Here is a 24,076-nt window from a genome sequence, read left to right on the forward strand (position 1 = left end):
GACATACTTTATCGATCGTTGACATAATATGATATGATTGCAAGATAAATTGAACTTCTGATCTCATAATTCAGATCATGGTGCTTTGTTAGCAAGGTAGAGAATTAATGATGGGTCTTTCATTTGCCAATGAATTGGCGGCTCCGCCTTCGATCATTATTAATAATGGGATTGTACGTTGGCTAATTAGCTGGCCATAAAGCTAAAGATCAAATTGCATGGGAAATTTGCTCTACACACAGTCAGCTAGAAGTACTACTAACTACTACTTTATGGATCGAGTTATCAAACTAATATCAATTTGAGGGTTCAACTTCGGAGCTGAATGCTGCATGATATACTCCAAATAATTGAAAGAGTATATATATATTTATAAGCCTTATTTTTTACATGCTCAACACACCGCTGATGTAGCAGCTTTCGGCATGATCAACAACTACTTTTCATGACATCCTATGATTTTTCTTTCCTTTTTTCCAGTTTTTTCCAGATAAGAAAAGGGCTGAAAGATATCATGTTATGGTTATACTAATCTTGTGCTATAGGTTTTTATTATTAGGTGAATGGTATAAGATGGTTGACAATAGAAGAATCATTGGCTTTTGAATTCATGTCCCTCAGTCCATTTCTTACCTAAACCGTGAAACCTTAACTGTCAACAGACAATTATTTGTTTTGGGATAATGCAAATCAAATTAGAAATATATTCGGAAATTGAAACATTTATCTGGGAATTACATGCCTGGCTAGCTGGGACTTGAAAGTCCACCTTCTGCCAACCAATGTACTTAAAATAGCAACAAACCCATTGCTTTCAGACCCTCAGCGGTTTTACCGGTTTCATGACAGAGTACTAGGCAAGCTTGCCATCTAAGAACTTAGAAAAGAAGCCAGGCCAAATTGTTAGGTGGGTATAGGTTAAAGTCTCTCCATCTAGTTGCTGCTCCTACTTGTACATATTTATTGCCACAGCAAATATAATGCTTATAACAAAAATTTTACGTGCAATCATTTTTACGTATTTTTTATGCACTCTACTGATGTAATTGACTGCGTATTAAAAAAAAATTAACGCAGACAATCACATCAATAGAGTGTACAAAGAATACGTAAAAATGACTGTATGTAACCTGAGAGTTAAATGTTTAACTAAATTAATATCCAATAGTCTTAGGGCTTTTGAAAAAATAGTTGGATCTTTAACAAACTAGTATGAAAAAGTATTGGTCTTTTGACCTCTTTATAACTGTAATGAATCTATATAGTAAGTAGCATGCTTACAGATTGATTGCTTGTAAAAAAAAAAAACAAAATTCAATGCATAAAACCAGAAAGCTTAGAATATGCACGTGCAATATTGGTTTTTTAGAAGAGAGTTGGCCTAGCATCTTCAGAGGAATGTAGCAATTCCAGCGGAGTTTTATCCCCCATGAAAAAAATGTCTTTGGGAACATATATATATATATATATATATATATATGGTAAGCAAGCTTAATCAGTCCAATCAAACCAGGAAAGCTACACCAAAACTGAGAATAGAATAGGGAAGTCGTGGCTGTAAATCATTGACATGAATACCCATTCGACTCTAAAGAAGGATCAACGAGGATTAGACTGCATAGAATGCAAGAGCAGAACACTACAATACAAAGTATGAAAGTACCATAGACAAAGATTCAAACCCAGTAACACAGAATAATATTAAACAATATGTATTCAAAGAGTAGTTTCTTCTGTCAGTGGTATCAATTTTAGGATATAAGCAATCTCTGCCCATTTGATACCACCATAAAAAAATAGAGATTGATATTGTTAAATGCCACAAAAGGAAATGTGAATTTCACATCCTACTGGTGTCCAAACTCTGCCTTTACGTTCTTACTTGATCTATGAATCATTTTCTCCACAGGTCCTATCCAGTAGTTGGGACACAACCACTTGTGTACTTGATCTCCTTTGGACCCATCACAAAAGGCTTGCTTGAATCGACAATGTGATGGAATAGACATACGCCTAATAACTCAGCCTTTAAAGAATGGTCCAAACTAGTCAGCTTCCAGAACTCTACATGTATTAGAACTGAGAAGGTAGATTCTATAATTAAAAACTCAGTTAAAATATTCTCGCACATATGTTACACTGATGCTATACAAGACCTCTGGATCCTCAATCAAGCTGAAGAATATATATGAAGATCACCCAGTAACTGTTCTCTCTCAAAAACCCCACGGACAAATGAAACTTTCGAGCCCACTCAGACATTAGCTGATACTTCATTCGCAGCTGGCTTATCTCGTTTCTTTGGTGGTTCTTGAGCTTTTTGTAAAACAGCCTTATTTGGAACCAAAAGTATGTAAATGTTCCGGTCACGAAAGTTTTTGACCTCCTCGGTTGCAAGCTGCATGTCAACCCAACAGGGGCAGAAGAAAGATAATTAACGGAGTTACTATACTTCAAAATCACCATAACCAATACTAAATACAGACACAGAATGTGAAAATGTAGAGAGATAATAAAATGCAAAAACATTTATTCTAATGTTTAGTAAAAACCACACCCATTGGTGATTGTTCCACTCAAAACATATTAGTCAATTTTTTGACTAAGTATACTTTATATACCTGTTCGTGACAGTACATACACCTAAAGAGAACATGCACAGAAAGGGAAAAAACACTTATGTTATGAGTACCTCTCCAACATCATTCTGAAATCTTCTAATAAGCTCAATGGCTATATTCCTGAATTCATTTTCACGACCTTTCAAGTTCACCATAATCTTAACCTGCATGATGTAATATCTCAAATGTTCAAATCTTAGAGACAATTTTGATATAAGTAGCTACATACTGACATCATAAGAAAATCTCAGCAACCTTGTCGCCATCATTCAAAAACTTCCTTGCAGCTTTCAAACGCACGGAATAGTCATGTTGATCAATGTTGTAACTGCATTGAAAATCAATTAATAAATTACAGAGTGACACCGCCAGATATAAATATTTGGTTGATCCAGCTTCCTATGTCGGGAAATTATCACATGCCTTGTGGCCTATTAACATCCAGTTACCTCCACGTGTGCGAAGACCAAGGAAACAAGTCACACTTGTCCAGGTAACACCTAAAAATGAGATGAGTTGGGAGACTACAAAAGGGCTTTCCCTTGTGATGATTGCCCATTATTAGATACACTAGTTGTAACCCCGTGCAATGCATGGGCCGGAATAACTAAACTGCTAGTACTATTTAGTCAAGAACCTGAGGTGGAAGCTGAAGGGTTTTTTTTTTTTTCAATTATCTGAAAAGTAGAGGAAAGGTTCTTTTCAATAAGGGTAGAGGAAAGGTTGAGAAACTGAACAGTGTATATCACAGGAGAGGAAAAGTTTTTTCCAGCAAGAAGGGAAAAGTTGGGAAACCGAAAGGTTTCTAATACAAAAGAATGAATAAATAATTAAATTTATGAAAATGGTTGATAACGTGGCTCATTCTTTTGTGAAGACATTGCTTCAGCTTTTATATAGGTAATTGATGAATGTGAAAAGCTACCAAATTCTCTATAAGAAGGCCACTCCTCTTCTCCTAAAGCACGAACAAGTGCATGTAGCCAGGTCCCCTAATATGATGACTAGATGTTGAAACTTGACAGAAGGTTCACACTACTGGATTTGTTCGTTACCAATCAGGCATTACCTTTTCGGGTCCTAAACAGAATCTGAGGCAGGCGAAAGAGAGAGAGGGAGAGGGAGAGTAAATAGAATAAAGAAACTAAATATAAGCAATTTTTTCCTGATGGGGATAAGTAGAGGATTTGTTAGAAAGTGAAATAGCCTGCACATTGGAAGTCCAACCCTTTAACCCGAGGCAAGGAACCAAAATTATCCCAAGGTCAAATTTATAGTGGAATATTGAACTTCAGTTAATCAAGTAATTAGCTAAAGCACTTAAAAAATAGAATTATTTTTACAGACAAACAACCAACCCCAACCCATACTGTGAGAAGGCTACCCTGCCACTACTATGGCCATTTTTAACATTTTACTTACCATTTCAAATACTTAAAATTATAGTCACATTTGTATATTACAATGTGCTGTCCACTAGGTTGACTATTCAGCAATTTAACCGAGTAAGTCAGTACTTGAACTTCCCTAATCCAACTGATGCCAGCCAGACCAAACAACTATGACACGGCGATGAAGTCTTTCTAAGATGCTATTTTACTTTTTTTTTTTAAATAAATATAATCAAGGATGCTTATAAAAAGGATGCTATATCAGATTACATTTTCCTATATGGATGTGAGGTTGTGTGTGTCTGTGAGCGACAGAATGGCTAATAGACATTTATACCTTTAAGGTATTTCAATCTACCTAAAATCCCAAACAGAGACGGTCCGGCATTCATCCACCTTCATTGAGTCTTTCCTTCATAGCAACAGATCTTTTTGCATGACATAATTCCAACCATGACATTTCAGTTTTCTGATTAAAATTAGATGGCCAGACAACCTTGGTGAAAATGCACTTTTATAATTTCAAAATGAAACTGCATATTCAAATTGATTACAAAAGTGAAATTCAGACCATAGATAGCAACAACCAAAAATGAAATCAAAGAGAAATATAATATACCCCATTTTGAGCTCCTTCAAATCCATGCGATTGGCTAACATTTAAGAGCACACTTTATCAATAACTTTTCTGAAATCTGAGAAACGTAAATCAGAGAAAATCAGCAAACTCTAATTAGGGAAGACATTCACCAGCACTTTTCTTCTGCTGTTCTCTTTTCTTCTTTTGCTGTTCATATTTATATTTACTGAAAAGAAAGAACATATAAGCATCAAGAGACTTTTTCAAAAACCCTCTTGAGGTTAGCATTCAACAAAAGGAAAAAAAACAAAAAAAGAAAGAAAATCGAAATGAGATAATATAGAACAAAAGGAAAAGAAAAATTAGAAGGGAAAGAGGCAAAAAAACATTGATTATGCTTATAAAAAGAGACAATACTACAACCTAACGAAAAATATAAAGCCTTCATTTTTGAAGTATTAGCATTTTGAAATCAAAAACAAAGAATTTAAGATTCAAAATCCCATCTACTGCTTGACACTTGATATATTGGTATATAAAGCCTTCATTTTTTGAAGTATTAGCATTTTGAAATAAAAAACAAAGAATTTAAGATCCAAAATCCCATTTACTGCTTGACACTTGATATATTGGTCAATGTATTTCTAAACTATAGATGAATCATAAACACACATGAATTGCATCAACTTATTTTCATTTCAGAAAGTCAACATGCAATTATAACTTGAAAAAAAAAATTGTAGCAGACGCATGAAAGAAGAATCCACTCTTTCTTAAAAATTAAAAGATAGAATAAAACAAAATTGACATTAAATATATATATATATATATTGTATGTAATAACAATACGTAAAAAAAAAAAATAGTACAGTACATCGTACTTATAATCCATCATTTTCACAACTGGGGGGTCTGCATCTGGGGATAATATAACCTGCAAAAAACATAAGTAGAAATAAGTTCCTGCATAAATGAGTGGATATAATCATGCATCACTCTAGAAGCAGCTCAAAAGGAAAACCTTCATTCTCTTGTATGTAAAGCAACACATTGAATATACTTGAGACCACATTGCCTCCCCTGTTGTGTGATACATTCAGTGTATTGGATGCAAAGAAGCATAGGTTGCGTGATAGAATCGGTTCTTTGTAGATGACATTAGCTTCTCAATAACAATTATTAAACTATAATGACGTATTGATAGCTCCTATACCAGCTTAACAGCTTCCATTCTAGGAAGTTATTAAAATTCCCGTCTATTTATAGTGAAAGACAAATGAAGCAGAACTTAATACTGGAGACCTAGCATGACCCATTCAACTGATGCATATGTCAAAAAAACCAGAAGAGAATCCATTGTTAAGTAAAATTCCATCTGATTCACGGGTTAGCCAATTCACAGATGAATCGGTAGTTCTTCAAACTAGCAGCAACTCATCTGAAATATATCATTATCATCGCATGACTTTAAAAACAACCTTTTTTCTTTCTTTTTTTCCCCTTATTGAAAAGCTACTCATAAACCCATCAGGTCTCGCGACCTTTTCTTCCACCTTATTCCTATATGTTAAGATATAAAATAAATAATAAAATCTACCTTTTCCTATTAGCTTAAGCTTTTGGGACAAATGGTGATTTCATATGGTATTAGAGCAGAGGTCATGAGTTCGAACCCTGACTCTACACTCTATCTCATTTAATTAAATATTCCACGTGTTGAGCCACCCATTGAGGGGGAGTCCGACCCACACATGAGGGAGAGTGTTAAGATATAAAATAAATAATAAAATCTACATCTTCCCATTAGCTTAAGCTTTTGGAACAAGTGGTGATTTCATACTATAAGAGGAGGAAGAGTTAATTGAGCTATAGCTCATTGGCTAATATCAACTAACAGTGTAGTAAGAAAACGGGCAGCTAATAAAACAAACAATAGCAACCCAATTACTCAAATGACCAAGATGCCAGAAACTAACAAAGAACCAGTAGTTCATTTGAAAGAAAATATAAAAACTGAACAAAAGCAGTTCTTGGCTAATGACCCATCTGGGATGCAAACTATTCTAAATGATTCTTAACACCTACCGTAGGCATACACACAACACAAGCACATAGAAACTCCTGGCCGTGAGTCTAGCCAACCAAAGAACTGGATTCCATATGTGTATTGACAATATAATGAATTAACAAGTTTATTGCCACATATTTTAGCAAGCAAAAAAAAAAAAAACGTGTACTCCCTGTTTTGCACACTTTTCAGCCACTACATTTAAATTCGGAAAGAAAAGAAATAAAGCACACTTAAATTCGGAAATACCAGATCAAGCTCAGCATCCTCAGCCATTTGAATAGCCTCACTTTTGGACACCAACCCCACCTACAAATATAAAGACATCAATCTCCCAACTATAAAAAAGCTCAGAAATTAAGAGCAGCTCGACCAAGCACACTGTCGCTTCACTAAGAGCACTACAAAAGATCAGATTTTTCGCAATTTTCTCCTCTTCCTGTGTTGTTTCAGCTGCCAAGCGAACCTTAACAAAATAAAACCAATGCCACTCACCATATTCTGCTTGTCATCAATTAGCCTGACAGTAGCGGACCTGTTTCAAAACCAAGAAGCTTAGTTTCAATCTCCATCAAATCCAACTTCAAATACGCACACATACACACAGCCATAAATAACCACCTAATGGTGGAGATGTCGAGGGCTTTTTCATCATCCGACTCGCTCTTCCGGTACTGCCTCGAATTTCCAGAGCCCGAGGAGCGTGACCCACCGCCGTACCGGGCGTTGATGGATCCCCCAAGACTTGAGGAGAGAGAGATGGAGCTAGACCTGATGGTATCCGAATTGTAGAGGCGGACTCCGAAGAGGTTGGACTCAAGAAGCGACGGCTTCGTTTTGGTGGCCCGCGTTAGGAGGGGCTTGCAGGCAAAGCTACTGGTGATCCCAGCCATGGCTTCGGGAAAGGAGAAAAGAGTGTGCCTTTGCTGTGGGTTAGGCCGTTGGCGCATGATATTTACCGAACTTCTTTATTCTTATCCACATTTTTTCTGAATATGCGTGGTGGGCCATGGCTGGGCTGTGTCTTGGGCCGAGCCGGGTTAGTAATTGAGTTTGGTTGCGATTCTGGACCTTCATGAAATCAATTTGTCATTCTCACTCAATAATGAGTGAAGTTCTTATTGATTTAAATTTTATAAATTTTAATGACAATTTTATATGTTGGGATAAACCAATTTTCAAATGTTAAATTGAAGTATAGCAGCGGAAGTAAATAAAAGAAATAACGACAATCACATAAAGAATGCCAAGATTTAAGTGATTTGGCTCAATGTAAGCCTATGTTCACTGTCGGGATCAGTCTCAACAAATTTACTATCAACAGAGATGGAGTACAAAAGATCAATCACAAAATTCTCAATTTCAAAACCTCAATATGCCCAATAGAACTCTTAGGATTCTTTACAAAAGGATTCTCTCTCTACAATGTTTGGCTGCTAATGAGTTGAAAAATACATGAGAAAAGCATGTATTTATAGTCCACAATGCGAGAATCCAGATTTCAGAATATTCGCTCGAGCGGATTGTCGAACAGTGTCAAGCAGACGTTTTATGGCAGGCGCTCGTTCGAGCTAACAAAGAGTTCGCTCGAGCAAAATGTCGAACTAAGGTTGCTTAAACTAGAGTCGAGCCAGGATCAACTAACAATTAAGTCAAACCTCAAAAATAGCATTTTGAGTAGGAAATCAAGCTAAACTCAAGATTATAGCTATATGAAATTCTAGAATAAACTATAAAGCATTACTGTTCTGTGTATAGAAATTCTAGAAAAAAATAACATTTGACATTGATTCGGATAAATCATTTTAATCACGTTGTTCGTTTAGTCACTTTTTTAATTATTAAATAAATAAAACAAATGAGCAGTCAAATTGAAGAAAGAAACACAGTCGACATAATATTATTTTCTTTACCAATTTTATATCAACCCGGCCCAGATGAAACGACATAATCACGCCTGTCACTGGTATGACATACAGCAATTAAAAATCCAACTTTGGTCATTACTAAGAAAGACATCAAAACATAGAGCAAACATATCCAGAACAGGCATAGTTACTTAGTATTGGCAAAGATAAGATAAACACACGTGCTAAATGTGCCAAACTGGAATACAAAGTAGAAGTTTGAATCAGTTTGGTACCATAACTCAAAAGGTAGCTTTATTTATAGAGGCTAATAAAACTAGAAAACCCAACATTACAATCTTTACATATAACTAGACATAGATAGACTCGACTGACTCCAAATGCCCACCCACTTACCTCACAAAAAGAGACAGAACAAAAAGCTAACCCCATGCAGATGCAGCCACTTACATACGTAAATAAACCTCAGTCTTTAACCTCAATCAACCTCTTCAATCTTCGGCCCTGGTCCTGAACCTGAACCAGTTGAGCTGCCGCCGCCCCCACCATAGCCACCACCAGGCACGCCGCCGCCGGGTGGCATATCTCCAGTACCACCACCACCACCCTCCTGATACATCTTAGCAATGACAGGACCGCATATCCCCTCCAACTCCTTCAGCTTGTCCTCGAGCTCGTCCACCTCCGCCAACTGGTTCTTCTCCAGCCACTCTAATGCCTCGTTCACTGCCTTCTCGATCTTCTCCTTGTCTGCCGGGTCCAACCTGCTCGCTATCTTCTCGTCCCGCAGCGCGTTCCTCATGTTATACGCGTAGTTCTCCAGTGCGTTCTTTGCGTCCACCTTCTTCTTCACCTCCTCATCCTCTGCCTTGTACTTCTCTGCATCTCGCACCAGCTTATCAATCTCGTCTTTGCTTAGCCTTCCCTTCTCGTTTGTGATGGTGATCTTGTTCTTCACACCAGCTGTCTTGTCCTCTGCCGCGACATTCAAAATTCCATTCGCGTCTATGTCGAAGGTGACATTGATCTGAGGAACCCCTCTGGGTGCGGGAGGGATGCCCGAGAGCTCGAATTTGCCGAGAAGATTGTTGTCCTTGGTCCGAGCTCGCTCTCCTTCATAGACTTGGATCAAAACCCCAGGCTGATTATCCGAATACGTAGAGAAAATCTGTTCTTTCTTCGTCGGAATCGTCGTGTTCCTCGGAATCAGAGTTGTCATAACACCACCAGCAGTTTCGAGCCCAAGACTAAGCGGCGTGACATCGAGCAGCAACAAGTCCTGCACTTTCTCGCTCCCTTCGCCGGTCAGAATCGCGGCCTGAACCGTAGCACCGTAAGCCACAGCTTCATCGGGATTAATACTCTTACAAAGCTCCTTCCCATTGAAAAAGTCCTGCAACATGTTCTGAATTTTGGGAATCCTAGTGGACCCGCCTACAAGAACCACGTCATGAACTTGGCCCTTGTCGATCTTCGCATCTCGCAGGCATTTCTCCACCGTCTCAATACATTTCCGGAACAAATCCATGTTCAATTCCTCGAACCTCGCCCTCGTGATCGTCGTGTAGAAATCCATCCCTTCGTACAGAGAATCGATCTCTATGGTAGTCTGCGTCGTCGAAGACAGCGCCCTCTTGGCTCTCTCGCACGCATTCTTCAGCCGTCTCAACGCTCTCGCATTGCCACTGATTTCCTTCTTGTGCTTCCTCCGAAACTCGGACACGCAGTGATTCACCAGCCTGTTGTCGAAATCTTCACCCCCAAGATGAGTGTCACCCGCCGTGGCCTTAACCTCAAAAATACCCTCCTCGATCGACAACATAGATACATCGAAAGTGCCGCCACCAAGATCGAAAATGAGCACGTTCTGCTCACCTTTCCTCGTGCCCTTCTTGTCCAGCCCGTAAGCGATAGCAGCCGCAGTTGGCTCGTTGATAATCCTCATAACATTGACCCCCGCAATGACCCCAGCGTCCTTCGTGGCCTGCCTCTGCGAATCGTTGAAATAAGCCGGGACCGTGATCACCGCGTTCTTTATAGGCTGACCCAGAAAAGCCTCTGCTATCTCCCTCATCTTCGCCAGTATCATGGAGGATATTTCCTCTGGGGTAAACTTTTTCTCTTCACCCTTGTGCCTGACCACGATCAGAGGCTTGTCGCCGGGACCAGGGATCAACTTGAAGGGCCAGAGCTTCATGTCGTTCTGGACAGAATGGTCGGAGTATCGCCGCCCGATGAGACGCTTGGCGTCGTAAACTGTGTTCTCCGGGTTCATGGCCACCTGGTTCTTCGCTGCATCGCCGACCAGTCTCTCGGTGTCGGTGAACGCTACGTACGACGGGGTAGTACGGTTGCCTTGGTCGTTGGGGATGATCTCGACGCGGTCGTTAAGCCAAGCTCCTACGCAGCTGTAGGTTGTGCCCAGGTCGATGCCTATACCTTTTTCAGGATTGGCCGCCATGCTAAAAACTCACAATTCACACAACAAAGAAAAAAAAGTCGGTCTATGTTTCAGAGCTTCGAAAGCTGTTTTTGAGTTGCTTTGAGTACAAGAATCTGGAGGTGAGTTTAGAAGAGAAACCGCGAATTTATAGTATCTTCGATAGAGAGATGTCTGAGGAAGTTCGGGAAAATTTGAGTGGAGTATCAGAGTGTGGACTGGAGAGTTCTGGAGATTGAGCGCGGGGACGAAGGTTAGCTCGAAAAACAATTAGGGCTGAAGTTGATATAATTTACTAAAGTACCATTGTTTTGTAGGAGTGAATTACGGGGAACTACGGAGGGTACTTCGGAAATGTGGCCTTCACATTTTGAGTCGGTCAGGCGGTGGTTTTTTTCGACGTGTGAGTAGAGTGACGGTGAGGAAGAGGTGGCAGCTTGCTTACGGATTCTTGTACACGTGGATATCCGGTGGCATACAACACAAAAGTACCGATTTTCCACTTGTAAAAAAATAATAATAATTGTTTTCTTCAAAAATAATAATTGTTTTGATCGTTCTTCTGATGTCATTTTTAAGGGTGAAAAATTTTAGCCACCTATCAAGAAAATAAGAAATATGTTAATTACACTTAAGAAAAATTAAAAAAATTTATGTCAGCCATTTATTGTTAGAAAATAATAATAGCAAATAGAGATTACAGATGATATACTGTAAGGCGATTGTTAATCTGTCTCTTAGACAAATATTACCTCCCACTCAAATTGAGTTCTACAAAAGAGAATTGACAATTTTGTCCTTAGGATACAACACTATTTAAATATTTTATATATATAAGTTTTATATATAATATATAAAAAGAAAGAAAAATCACTCACTATGACTAATACTAATATATAACTAATATTAATAGTCTAATATAGATTATAGTTATAGTTATACTGATATAGTTATACTAAATCACTATAACTAATACTAATATATAATTAATACTAATAGATAACTAATACTAATATATAGCCAATACTAATAGTCTAATATTAATATTATTATATAATCTAATATATTAAATAGATATACTAATAACTATTACTAATAGTCTAAAATAGACTATAATTATACTTATACTAATATAATAATAAAGAAGAACCAAACCATTGAAGAAATTCAAGAAACCAACAGGAAACGGAGGAAAACGGCGTCATTTCCTCTCCAAATGTCCAGAAACCAATAGGGAACGACGTCGTTTAGACTCTACGAAGGTGCAAAGAATGCCCGAATAAATTCAATAAACCCTAGAACATGCCTTCCTCGCCTCTCTACCTCTTTCTCGTCGTCGAACGGTCGAACCTCACTGTTGAACCTACCTCACCTCTCTGCCTCTCGTCTCTGTCTCTCTGCCTCGCCTCTTTGCCGAACCTCCCCCCTCTCGGACTTATGGCCTCACCTCACAGTAATGTTTCTCCAATTTTTTTTTTTTTTTCCATTTCATTACTTGTTACTTGAAATCTGATATGAATCAATAGGATTTTGTGATTGTGTTTATGATTGTGTTATAGATTAGAGGTGTGTTTGATTTGGGCCAACCTGACTAATGATCACATAGATCAGAGGCATGTAGATCAGAGGCTTGTGATTGTTTTATAATTATTAGGGTTTTGTGATTATGAGTCTCTGACTGTGAAATTACCTGAAAGTGCAATGTTATTAGAGTATATGGGGGACATGTACGTGACCTCTCTGATGAATTATGGCATGTAGATTAGAGGTGTGTTTGATTTGGGCCAACTTGACTAATGATCACATAGATCAAAGGTGTGTTATGGCATGTAGATCAGAGGCTTGTTTTGGCTCACTTCTTCTACTCCGATTAACATTCGCACTTTAATGGATGATGTTGAGCAGTTTGAGAAATTTGATACAGGTATGAAAAATCATTCATCTATTCCTTAACTGTCTCTAAAGTGTATATCATATTAGTAATTTGTTTTAATTGTTATGCTTATTTTTTTCCCTTTTGTGTATAACTCATGGAAGACCTAGAAAGTTCTTCAATACCCACTTTTTTTGTTGAAAATGATTTGGACTTTTAATTTGTTGAACTTTTAGTATTTGGACTTGTAATTTGTTGGACTTTTGGACATTTTTCTTTTATTGCAGATCTCTTTTTTTCTCAATTTTTGTAGTAGTTATATTTATAGGTTTGTAGCAAATTTTTGAAAAAGTAGTTTTTAGTAAAGTAGATTTTAGTAAATCAAAGTTTTTTAGAAAAACATTTTTTTTTTTTTTAGTAAAACAGATTTTTGTAATAGTATTAGTAACAAATTTTGGAATAAAAGTATAAAACAAATTTTTTGAACCAAATTTTTTTTTTTATTAACAGATTTTTAATAACAAACTAACATTTTAAAAAATTGAAAAACCGGACCAGAAACCGGTAAAACCATTAGTACCGGTTTAGGAGGGTAATCGGTGCGTAATCAATTTTGAAAAATATAAAACCGGTACATATCGATTCGGTCCTAAATTTTGTCCAAAATTAGATCAAACCAGACCGATTACACCCCTCAATACAATAGCAATAGTTGCAGTTTCAATTTGAATTTAAATAAAACAGTTACTATCTGAAAATGTGTAAAAATAACTATAATTGACAGTTAACAATAACTGTAAAAAAAGATAAAAGAACACATCATTTCATTTAAGTAAAAAATTCCATCACTTGTGTAAGTGCTAAATGCAACTAAAGCGTCAATGCATCGTGCACGTGTGCGTCTACCCTTGTGTCCCATTTATCTATAGTGAAATTCATTCACTTATAAACTATTAAAAGTTTCATTGTATTTTCAATAATGGGATATTTGAAATAATCCAATATTTATATGCTAAAAATGATAAATTTTAAACTTTAAAAGAAAATTAACAAAATAAATATTGTACATAAAAATCTAAATACATGTAACATTATTACAAAAATAAATTTATAAATTAATGTATTATGTTAGATTATAAATATGTTCAGTTTTTAGATTTCTCAACACCTCTCCTTCTCAAAAGGGAAAAATAAAATCAAAGTGATTGAAAAATAAAAATAAAATATATAGACAATATCAGGTTGACTCCCTCGCATATATAGCTCTGTAATTAATATTTTGGTCTCTTTTATTTGTCCTTTCTATCAACGAAGCTAATGTCGTACGTCTTCAAATGTGATTGTATATGTCCAAGAGAAATAAATGTAACGTGTGCTAATATTTCCACCCACGATGGAGTAACGAATATCATCAAGAATTGTCAATAAATATATATTAAAAAAGACTGACTACCAAAGGTAATTTTAGCCTCATCTACTCAGTATTTACCCAAGACAATCAGAATGTAAGAGAGAAAAATAAGTAATGAAAAAGACAAGACAAATAGATAGAGGTAAGGAAGGCAAGTCAGACACGTAAAAGTGATAGTGAAATGATATAAAGCATACATTTCTCACTCTAAAGGCCTCGATAAAAGGGATGATTTGGGATCAAAGAAAAGGGACTACGGCGAGAGGACTTGGGATATTCTTCTTCAATCTTGCCACGAGAGATTTCAGAGATTATCTTCTCTAGATTAAAGTGATTCTTGATATTGTAAAAATTGTACAACATGTCGAAATGAGAGAAAGAGTCATTTTCGGTCTATTGTGGCGACTTGAACCTCAATCAGTATTATTTAGGGCTCCTGGTAGTATTTCGGTGCGGCTGTATGTCGACGGTGCGTATGTTCATGACAAACAAGTGTAGGAAAAACAAAGAGAGAGATATACAAACATTTACGTGGTTTGGCACTAGGCCTACATCCACGGGGTTCGGTGAGCTTTCACTATAATGTATTTGTTTACAGTCACTCATGGTCCCTCACATCTCACTGTACAAAAAAAGCTGAAAATTCATTTGTTGAAGAAGAAAATCCTACTGGAGCACTCCTTTCTAAGGTTAAAGAAGAAGAGGAAGAAGAAGAAGTTTGTTGGTCATCTGGCTAAAGGTTTTTAATCTATCTCCTTGTTGCGCATGCCGGCTTGCAAGTGAGGGGACCGAACCCCTTTACGTGTGTCAGCTTCCTTTTTCCTATTTCCTTTGACAACCTCTCATACCTCCTGACATCCCTACCGCCTGACCCCCCTTACAGCCCCATGTCTCATGTCCCTTAGCTCCTAATTTGGTGGGTTGGGCCTGGTGTTTTATCTCTCTGCTTTAACAAAAGTCGTTGATATTGTTTAGGATAAAATATGTAGCAAATAGTTGTCAATAAGAGAACAAAATAATCTGCTTGTGCTAAGTAATAAGTGCCTCCAGGGGCGAATTTAGGTGGAGAGTATTTGACTACGTATGATGCGAGCGCAGAGCTTAGATATGGTGGGAGATTGGCTAGACCGTGAATGATGTGAGCGCGGAGCTTGGATGTTTATTTGTAAAGTGTATGTTCGTTTGATGCATTCATTTCCGATTTGTTGTTAGTGTTAAATAACCCACGCAAAGCGGTCAAAGGGCCCGTCGACCCCAGGTCCACTTTAGGCGGTTGTCGAGCCCGTCAGCTTGTTCCCGAAAGTAACCCGCCCTAGGCAGTTATAGAGCTTGGAGGCTTGTTAACTCCAAATGCTCGTTCCCTTAGGTGATCTGCTGGCTACGGTTATGTACCATGGTGAGTCTAGAGACTTGGCTTGTAGCTTGAAGGTAGGCAAGTCGAAAGACTCGTGCTCGATTGGCTGTGAAAGGGTAGAGCTTGGGAGGCCTGGCCCTTAGCCAATGCATCGCGGCCAGCCAAGAGACTGGGCTTGTGGTGCACGAAAGTCGGCAAGTCAAGGGACTTGTGTCTGACTAGCTGTGAAAGGGAAAGCTCAAGAGGTTTTGGCCGTTAGCCAATGCATCGTGACCATGCATTGCACGAAGGTCGACGAGTCAAGTGACTCGTGTTAGACTGGCTATGAAGGGGCAGAGCTCGAGGGGCCCTGGCCCTTAGACAATGCATCGTGGCCAACCGAGGGACTAGGCTTGTGGTGCATGAAGGTCGGCAAGTCAATGAACTTGTGCCTGATTGGCTGTGAAGGGGAAAGCTCGAGAGGTTTTGGCCTTTAGTCAATGCATCATGGCCAGCCGAGGGACTGGGCTTGTAGTGTGAGACGCTTTGTCGGTGCTAAATTACTCTGTCGGAGCTCGACGAAGTTTGGAGATGTGTCACTGTTGAGGTTTGACTAAAATAGTCCGGATGTGTCCACTGGGAGAGTTCGGGTGAGAGTTCGCTGGGGGAGTCCAGGTGAGCCCTTTAGGAGAGCCCTCTGGGGAAGGCCCGGGTGAGTCCGTTGGGAGAGTCTGTTGGGGGAGTCCGGGTGAGCCTGCTGGGGGAACCCGGGTGAGCCCTCTGGGGGAGTCCCGGTGAGCCCACTGGGGGAGCTCGGGTGAGCCCGCTGGGAGAGTCCACTGGGAGAGCCCGAGTAAGTCCACTGGGAGAGTCTGCTAGGGGAGTACGAGTGAGCCTGCTGTGGGAGCCCGGGTGAGCAAGTTGGTGGAGCATGTTGCATGGGGCAGGGTTGTTCCTTGTTCTCCACTACGTGTTTCGTGCGGGGCTCATGCATGGTGCATATTTCACATGCATGGCACAAGCTTAAAATACTAGTCGTTAGCTGTTGGGAAGTTATCTGCCGAGTAAGGTGACCGCATCCACAAGCACGTTAGTGCCAAAAAATTTGTCCCGATGGTCATATTATGACGTCTGGGTCACGCCCGGCTGGGCTACATGGTCGGTGCTCCACATCCTAGGAAGCAGTTTTGTCAGTAGTTCTAAAATTCACACAAAGTTTGAGAGAGACAATACCGGAAAGTTTTTAGTTGCTGTATTCAATTTTTGCTTGACCGAAAATTGTCCGCTGTTGTCTGTTGCTTCTCATCTCTCTCTCTCTCTCTAGAATCTGTGAGCACCATTGCTTGGGACACGCAGGTTCAACCCAACGTGGGGTCCGACAAGTCTCGAGAAATCGAGGAACCAGGTCTGAGCAAGTGAGGAATGGTCCAAGCCGTGTAAGCGAGTCCTGCCCGAGCCCTACAAATGGGGTACTGTTTGAGCCGTAGAAGCACAGCACTATGTGAGCCTTGCAAGTGGGGCACTGTCCCAGCCTAGTAAGCAAGTCCCGTTTGAGCCCCATGCAAGTAGAGATTGTGTCCAAGCACTGTGCAGTGGCGTCCGAGTCCTGGGTAGTTGAGGTGGTTGCCCAAGCTGAGGAGGGCTTGGTGCAGCTCACTCTCGTGCTGAGGAGAGTTTGCAGATTGCTCCTGTGCGGTGGAGGTGTTGCCCGAGCTAAGGGGAGTTTGTATATTGCTCCCATGGTGGAGGTGTTGCCCTCCATAGGGTAGCCTTGGAGGGACCAGAGCAGAGGAGAGCCCGTTTCAGTCCTGCTTGAGCATTGTGGAGCGAAGTTGGCCACCGGGAAGGTGGAGTCCAGCAGTGGTTTCCTTGCACACGGTGGGTGTGGAAGGGCACTGTTCACGGTCCCCCGGAGACAGGGGCCATGGTCACGGAGCCAGAAACCGTCGGCGGTCCAGGTGGTGACCGCTAGCGGCCCAACTGAACTCATGGCGCGGTGTTGCGAAACTCGGGTGCGCTTGGGGTGCTCTCGAGCACTGTGCATGCCCGACAGACGTGCATGGCACAGTGCACTTAAGTGCACGGTGCTGACCCATGCACTGCACTTTTACATTGTCTTGTGTGATATTTGCCCTCTAGCGACTCAAAAGTGTGAGTGCCCGGGACTTTGTTTTTCTCTTGCATAGTGTGTTAAAGTGGACTAAAAGCAGCGGCGAGGAGCTTGATTTCTTGCTTGGGAAATTAATCTTTCCTCACCGTCCACCCATTTTTGTAAACGTAAATTTTAAAAAATTGAGAATACTCACTTGGGAGGGTTTTATCTTTTCGTTAGATGATTTATTTAGTGTGTCAAAAAATGGTCATTCTCCCACCTTCGGCAGAGAGAAGAACTAAGATCTCACAGACGGCGTCAATGTTGATGCTGTAAAAATCGGACAACATGCCAGAAGGATAGAAAAAGTTATTCCCGACCCACTGTGGCGACTTGGGCCTCGATTGGTGTTATTTGAGGCCTCGGCAGTGTTCCACTGCGGCTGTACGGTAACGATGCGTACATCCATAGCAGACAAGTGTAAAAAAAACAAAGAGAGAGACACAAAGATTTACGTGATTTGGCACTAGGCTTATGTCCATGAGGTTTGGTGAGCTTTCACTATAATGTATTTGTTTACAGTCACTCATGATCCCTCACATCTCATTGTACAAAGAAAGTTAGAGATCTACTTGTTGGAGAAGAAAATCTCATTGGAGCGCTCCTTTCCAAGGTTGAAGAAGAAGAGGAAGAAGAGTAAGTTTGTTGGTCATCTGGTTGAAGGCTTTTTATCTATCTCCTTGTTCCGCATCCCGGCCTGCAGTGAGGGGACCAGACCCTTTGCGTGTGTTAACTTCCCTTTTTTTCATTTCCTCTGACAACCTCACATATCTCCTGACACCCTGACAGTTCCCCATACCTCCTGACAACCCCTCCCTCCTAACCCCCTGATAGCCCCATGCCACCTGTCCCCTCTTGTCCCTTATCTCCTAACTAGGTGGACTGGGCCTAATCACCAACTCCCATTATACTGTGAGATACAAGAGGTCGTGAGAGATTGTAAAATACTCATATCTTAGTGGATTTATCATTCAAATGACCCATAGACGTAAGCTCTGTGCCTAACTATGTAAATACGTGCATCTCCTTCTTTATTTACATTTCATGTATTCTTTAACTATCTACTACTATGGATGTATGTACAGATATCGTTTCAACGTCCCAACCTGTCATCGTGGGTCGAGATGACTATTTCCTTCATTTTGGCCTATTGTACTGTTTTATGCATTAACACATAGATTGAAAGAGATAACTCCCTCCTAATTACATGTCATGTTTAAATTTTTTTTTTCAAAATAAATAAGAGATTATTCAAGAATGATTAAAAGTGACAAGAAATAAGAAACGACCCAAGCTGATAAAAAGTGCATTTACACACACAAAAAAAGGCGAGAAATACCAACATACACCCATATATACATAAGGAAAAAGTAGATAAAATAGTATAAAATAGGTTCATGCAACATGAGTAATGCTATATACAAGCTTCAAGTATACAAGTTCTATACAAGTATTTTATAAAATAATAAGTTTTACTAATAAATAATAATTTTTTTACAGTTTTTTAAGGTAGGATCTATTTTTTTACAAGAGCTTGTATGTAGCTTATCTATTTAAGACTTGTACTAATCATTTCTCTTGTCATTAATAACAACTGCAGCTAAACTCAGAAGCTCATACTTTAGCTAAACATATACTGAGTCTTCTCATAGAAAATATGTATGAGAACACAACGGAATACCTCAAGTATAGTTTATTGAGTTACTCTACAAGTTTATCCGGTTTGAATAAATAATCTAACAAACTTCAAGCGTCTCTTCTTGATGGTGAAGTATATTCACTATTAAATCCACAGCCTATATATTTTCACAAGAGAGAACAAAAAGAGAGATTCTATATTTTTTGTAGAATTATCTGAAAACCATTTGAGGGGCTATATATAGTCCTCCATATACATCTCATACAGCTGGACTTAAAAGCCAGCCTTTAGACCATACAATAAAGTGACTCTTTGCCATTTTAATTATTAATGTTACATGTTGTTACGACATAAGAGCTCATGTGGACGCCCTCCATCTTATAAAATAAATGAATAATATTAGATACAATTTGTAAATCTTTTGAATTGTTACATATAAATCAAAAATTTATTTATTTTTTAAATAATAAATATGCAGAATTTATATATTTTAAAATTGTAAATATTATCTCTAAAAACAAAATCAACCGTAAACCAACGTGAGAAAGAGAACAATAAGAATAAAAACATTGGGCGATAAAAGCATTCATCCAAATGATCTTGTTTTTTAATGTAAAAATATTACTGAAATTGACATGTTGCATGTGATATGAGACAATCGTGGTGATTAGGTCCTGATAAAAGATGTAAAAGGTCAAATTTTGATAATTTAAAATTTCGATGTGTCAATTTGGTTAGGGGTGGTGTTAGGCGGTTAGGCCACCGACAGCCGTACCGAATTTTTGAAACAACAGTGCAATTTTTTTTTCGTATATTTTTTAAATTCCTTTAAATACTTTTTTTAAAAGCACGTACTTATTTAAAAACACTTTATTAACAATTAAGTGGAAAAAAAGGCAATCAGTATCTTTTTTTGGGTAGCGACTTTAGGTGAGAGTGGTATTTTCCTTTGGTTAGAACGTAAAGTTGAGAGAATAAATTAGAGTATTGACATTAATTTTATCAAAAGTTTAACTAAATATAAAATATGATGAATTTTATTAAAATAGAGTTGCATTAGATTAGCTAAATGGATAAATATGAAGTTTTGAACTACAGTAAATAGATGAGTTTCTTCAAATTTAAAGGGTTACTATTTATTCATCAAATCAATTTTTTATTTACTTTTAATCTCAAAATATTTTTTTTATTCACGTTTAATCTCTAACCGTCTTGTAATAATAATGTAAGAATCAAATTAATTATTAATTAACATATGATTAGTGTAATTGTAAAATATAAAAAAAAAATAAAAATATTTTTATTAAAAAAATAATATTATATTATTATTTTGATGAATTCAATGGCTAATTCAATGTGCGATTATGAGAGAAATTTTAGATTTATAAAAATTATGTACTTTTCATCAAGTTTTAGAGATAATTTTGACGAAATCAATGCTAATGCTCTTATACTTGTGCCATTTTTATACAATTCAATTTATTAGTATTGAATATTTTAAAAAAATATTTTAACTACGAAGAGATTTTGCAAAATATTAGAAAAAATCTTAAGAAAAGAAACCAGAACAAGAATTGAATCAAGAATGACTTTGGATTCAATTATTGAAAGAATGAGGATCTGATTTGAGGCAAGATCCAACCTCCATACAAGAACAAACTAATCTCCAATATGATTTATTGAGCATCGTTATTTCCCCTTTTATACTAAATTTAATGGAATGGTAAAACAAATCGTTTTATTAACTTTTACATACAAACTCTAACATGTTAAATTCCCGTTTTAATAAAACTAAACGCTTCATTTTACTTCACAATCTATTCTTCGACTGTTAGCTTTCAGATTCAACCATTGCTTTTTTCCGCTACATAGTATAAAAGTAAATTTATAAATTGACAGATTTGATATTATACGTTAGATTATAAATCTATTTTTATTATAAAGTATATCTTACGAATTATATGAAACCATGTCAATTTATGAATTTATTTTTATGAAATCTCTTTAGAATCGTAAGATAGTAAGTTGAGATGCAGTGAGTTGAGATGAAAGTTGAATAAAATATTATTAGAATATTATTTTTTAATATTATTATTCTTTTGTAAATTGAAAAAATTAAATTATTTATTATATTTTATATGAATATTTGAAAAAATTGTAAGAATAAGATAGAATAAAATATTTTTACTATTTATATGTACTAAAAAAAAAAAAAAATTGCAAAAGCCGAAAGCCAAAAGGAAGGAAACCAAGACGTATCACAAGACCAAAAGATTTGGTAATGCAACGGACTGGGAAACAGTACAAAAGGCTTTTTCCAGATCTGGCAAAAAGACAGAATCGCCATTCATCAGATGTGAAAGAAGGATGGCTCCGCCAGGAGCTCTCGTTGATTTTATATTTTTTTAAATATATATTTTTCATATTTTTAAATATTAAAAAAAATTATAATATTATTAAAAAATACTTAATTCAATTATTAATTAACGAGAAGGGGACGTACGATTATTACACGTGGCACGACCGTGTAGTCCCAAACCCTACCCCTACCACGAGTCACCGACAGAAGTTGGATTGTAGGACGATTGAAAGCCGAAGTTGACCGGCACGTGTGGGTTCGAGTGAGTTCGCTGTCGCGTTGAGATTGTGGGGACCATAACCTGTAACCGGCAATAGTTAGTGCAAACCGGCTATAAGAAGTTGAAACTCCAAACATCCTCTCGTGTGTGTTTGTTTGAAAACGGTGGGGTTTTTGTGGGAAAAGGTAAAAACTTTTTTAAGGAATCAAATGGAATTTTGGGAAAGATAAGGAAACGTTTGTATAATGAAAGTGTTTTATTTTATTTTATTTTAATTTTTTTATTATTATAGTTTTTTTTAATTTTTATATAAAATATAATAAATAATTTAATTTTTTTTAATTTTAAAATAATAATAATATTAAAAAATAATATTCTAATAATATTTTATTCAACTTTTAATTTTTATTTAAAATTATCTCATTTCATGATCTCACTATCTAAACCGCACTTTAATTGGATCCTGAAATGATCTCAAATTTTTTGAATTAGTCTATAAATAATAATGAATTAAGATATTTGAGTGAATTTTGTAGATCCATAAAGATAGACGTGTTTGAATGTATAAAATAAATTTAAATATATTATAGCATTTTATAAAAAATTAAAAAAGTAGTATGTCTTATTAATAATAAGCTTGAGATAAGTTGTGACAGCTCAGCACTGAAAGATACCCTTTATCTTGTTTGTGAAACACCAATATTGTCCTTGCCCACAAGAAAAAAAGGAAACACTGACATTATACTCGTATAATTGTTTAGCCCATCTAAATGATATTAATATGTTGGCAATAAAATTATTAGAGGACTACTACATCTACAAAAGATTCATACAAAATAATCTTATAAATTAACGTGTCTTCATCTGATTTGTTAAATTTATTTGACAATAAAAATAACTTTATAATCTAATAAATCATATCAAATCACGTCAGTTTGTAGGATTACTTTTACCTAATCCCTTTATAGTTAGAGTATTTTCCAAATTACTAACCACAACTCAAAATATTATCATGTTAATCTCAAAAAGAGTCAACATATATTCACAAGTGATGGAGTGCGTGGTTTATAACTAGAAACAAATGTCTTTATAATAATATTATTTGACTATTTAAAACTTACCGTTCAGATGATCCTATTAATATAACACGTGGTGGCACGTAATTTATTAATAAAATGCACAAATACAAAAGCGGTAGAGGAAAACTAAGATTTTAGTCTTTATTTTTGGTGTTTTCAAACACTATTTTATTTTGAGTTTTTTTTTTTAAAATTTTTAATTAATAACTTGGCACCACATAATAATGCCACGTCAAGGGGGTTATCTGAGCAGTAAGCGATAAGTTTCAGATGATTAAATTAAGGGTGATACCTGCATAGTGCGGGGTGGGGGTACCCTCCCCCGCACCCCGCCCCGCACCATGCGGGTGTTGGGGGTTTTTCCCCCGCCCTTGGAGGAAAAAATCCCTTCCGCCCCGCCCCCCGCTTAGGCCACCCCATTGTGTTTAAAAAAAAACAATTTGGTCTAAAAATATTTTTTAGGCCCAAATTATAATATAATTTAAATAATAAATTAAAATTTATAAATATAAAAAAACTTTAAACTCATTAGAGTTAGATTTTGGATTGATTTGACCTTCTACGCCAACCTTTATACAGGAGGTCAAGGCAATATAATAGTCATTTTTAAGCAATGAGAGACTTAATAGTAAGTTCCTCATTGCTTAAGAATGACTATTGTATTGTTTTGACCTCCTCTATAAATGTTAGCCTAGGAGGCCAAATCAATCAAATGATTTGAATATAATTTTAAGTCTTTAATAAATTGTATATATCTATATACAATATATTTATTTATATATTAATATATATATATAAATAAAAGAAAATATATGTGGAGCAGGGGCGGGGGGCGGGGCGGGGCCCTGCTGGGGTCATCCCACCCTCGCTAGGCCCTCTCCATGCGGGGCGGGGCGGGGCGGGGCAGCTGCCCACCCCTAGATTAAATAACAATACTTATATCTTTATAGCAGGTAGAAGATTTAAAAAAAAAAAAAAAAAAAAGAAAAAAAAAAAGGGCAATTGAAGGTGATCATAATATCATCATATCCGCTTAAACTAG

The 24,076-nt window shown here is 37.2% G+C and overlaps 2 protein-coding genes across 2 annotated transcripts; both read right to left on the reverse strand.

Annotated features, from left to right (window-relative positions):
- Window positions 1–1,675: 1,675 nt before the first annotated feature.
- Window positions 1,676–7,619, reverse strand: LOC121242868 (translation initiation factor IF3-4, chloroplastic). The gene is made up of 9 exons (XM_041140864.1): window positions 7,282–7,619; window positions 7,156–7,195; window positions 6,910–6,969; window positions 5,474–5,526; window positions 4,763–4,818; window positions 4,632–4,665; window positions 2,877–2,949; window positions 2,693–2,785; window positions 1,676–2,398 (listed from the first exon to the last, which is right to left on the reverse strand). Exons 1-9 carry the CDS (start codon window positions 7,608–7,610, stop codon window positions 2,255–2,257), a joined length of 882 nt encoding a protein of 293 aa, XP_040996798.1. The 5' UTR covers window positions 7,611–7,619; the 3' UTR covers window positions 1,676–2,254.
- Window positions 7,620–8,697: 1,078 nt separating this feature from the next.
- Window positions 8,698–11,218, reverse strand: LOC121243488 (heat shock 70 kDa protein-like). The gene has a single exon (XM_041141607.1). The coding sequence runs from the start codon at window positions 10,987–10,989 to the stop codon at window positions 9,007–9,009; it is 1,983 nt and encodes a 660-aa protein (XP_040997541.1). The 5' UTR covers window positions 10,990–11,218; the 3' UTR covers window positions 8,698–9,006.
- Window positions 11,219–24,076: the final 12,858 nt, after the last annotated feature.

Source organism: Juglans microcarpa x Juglans regia, chromosome 8D (genome assembly GCF_004785595.1).
Source record: "Juglans microcarpa x Juglans regia isolate MS1-56 chromosome 8D, Jm3101_v1.0, whole genome shotgun sequence".
NCBI lineage: Eukaryota > Viridiplantae > Streptophyta > Magnoliopsida > Fagales > Juglandaceae > Juglans > Juglans microcarpa x Juglans regia.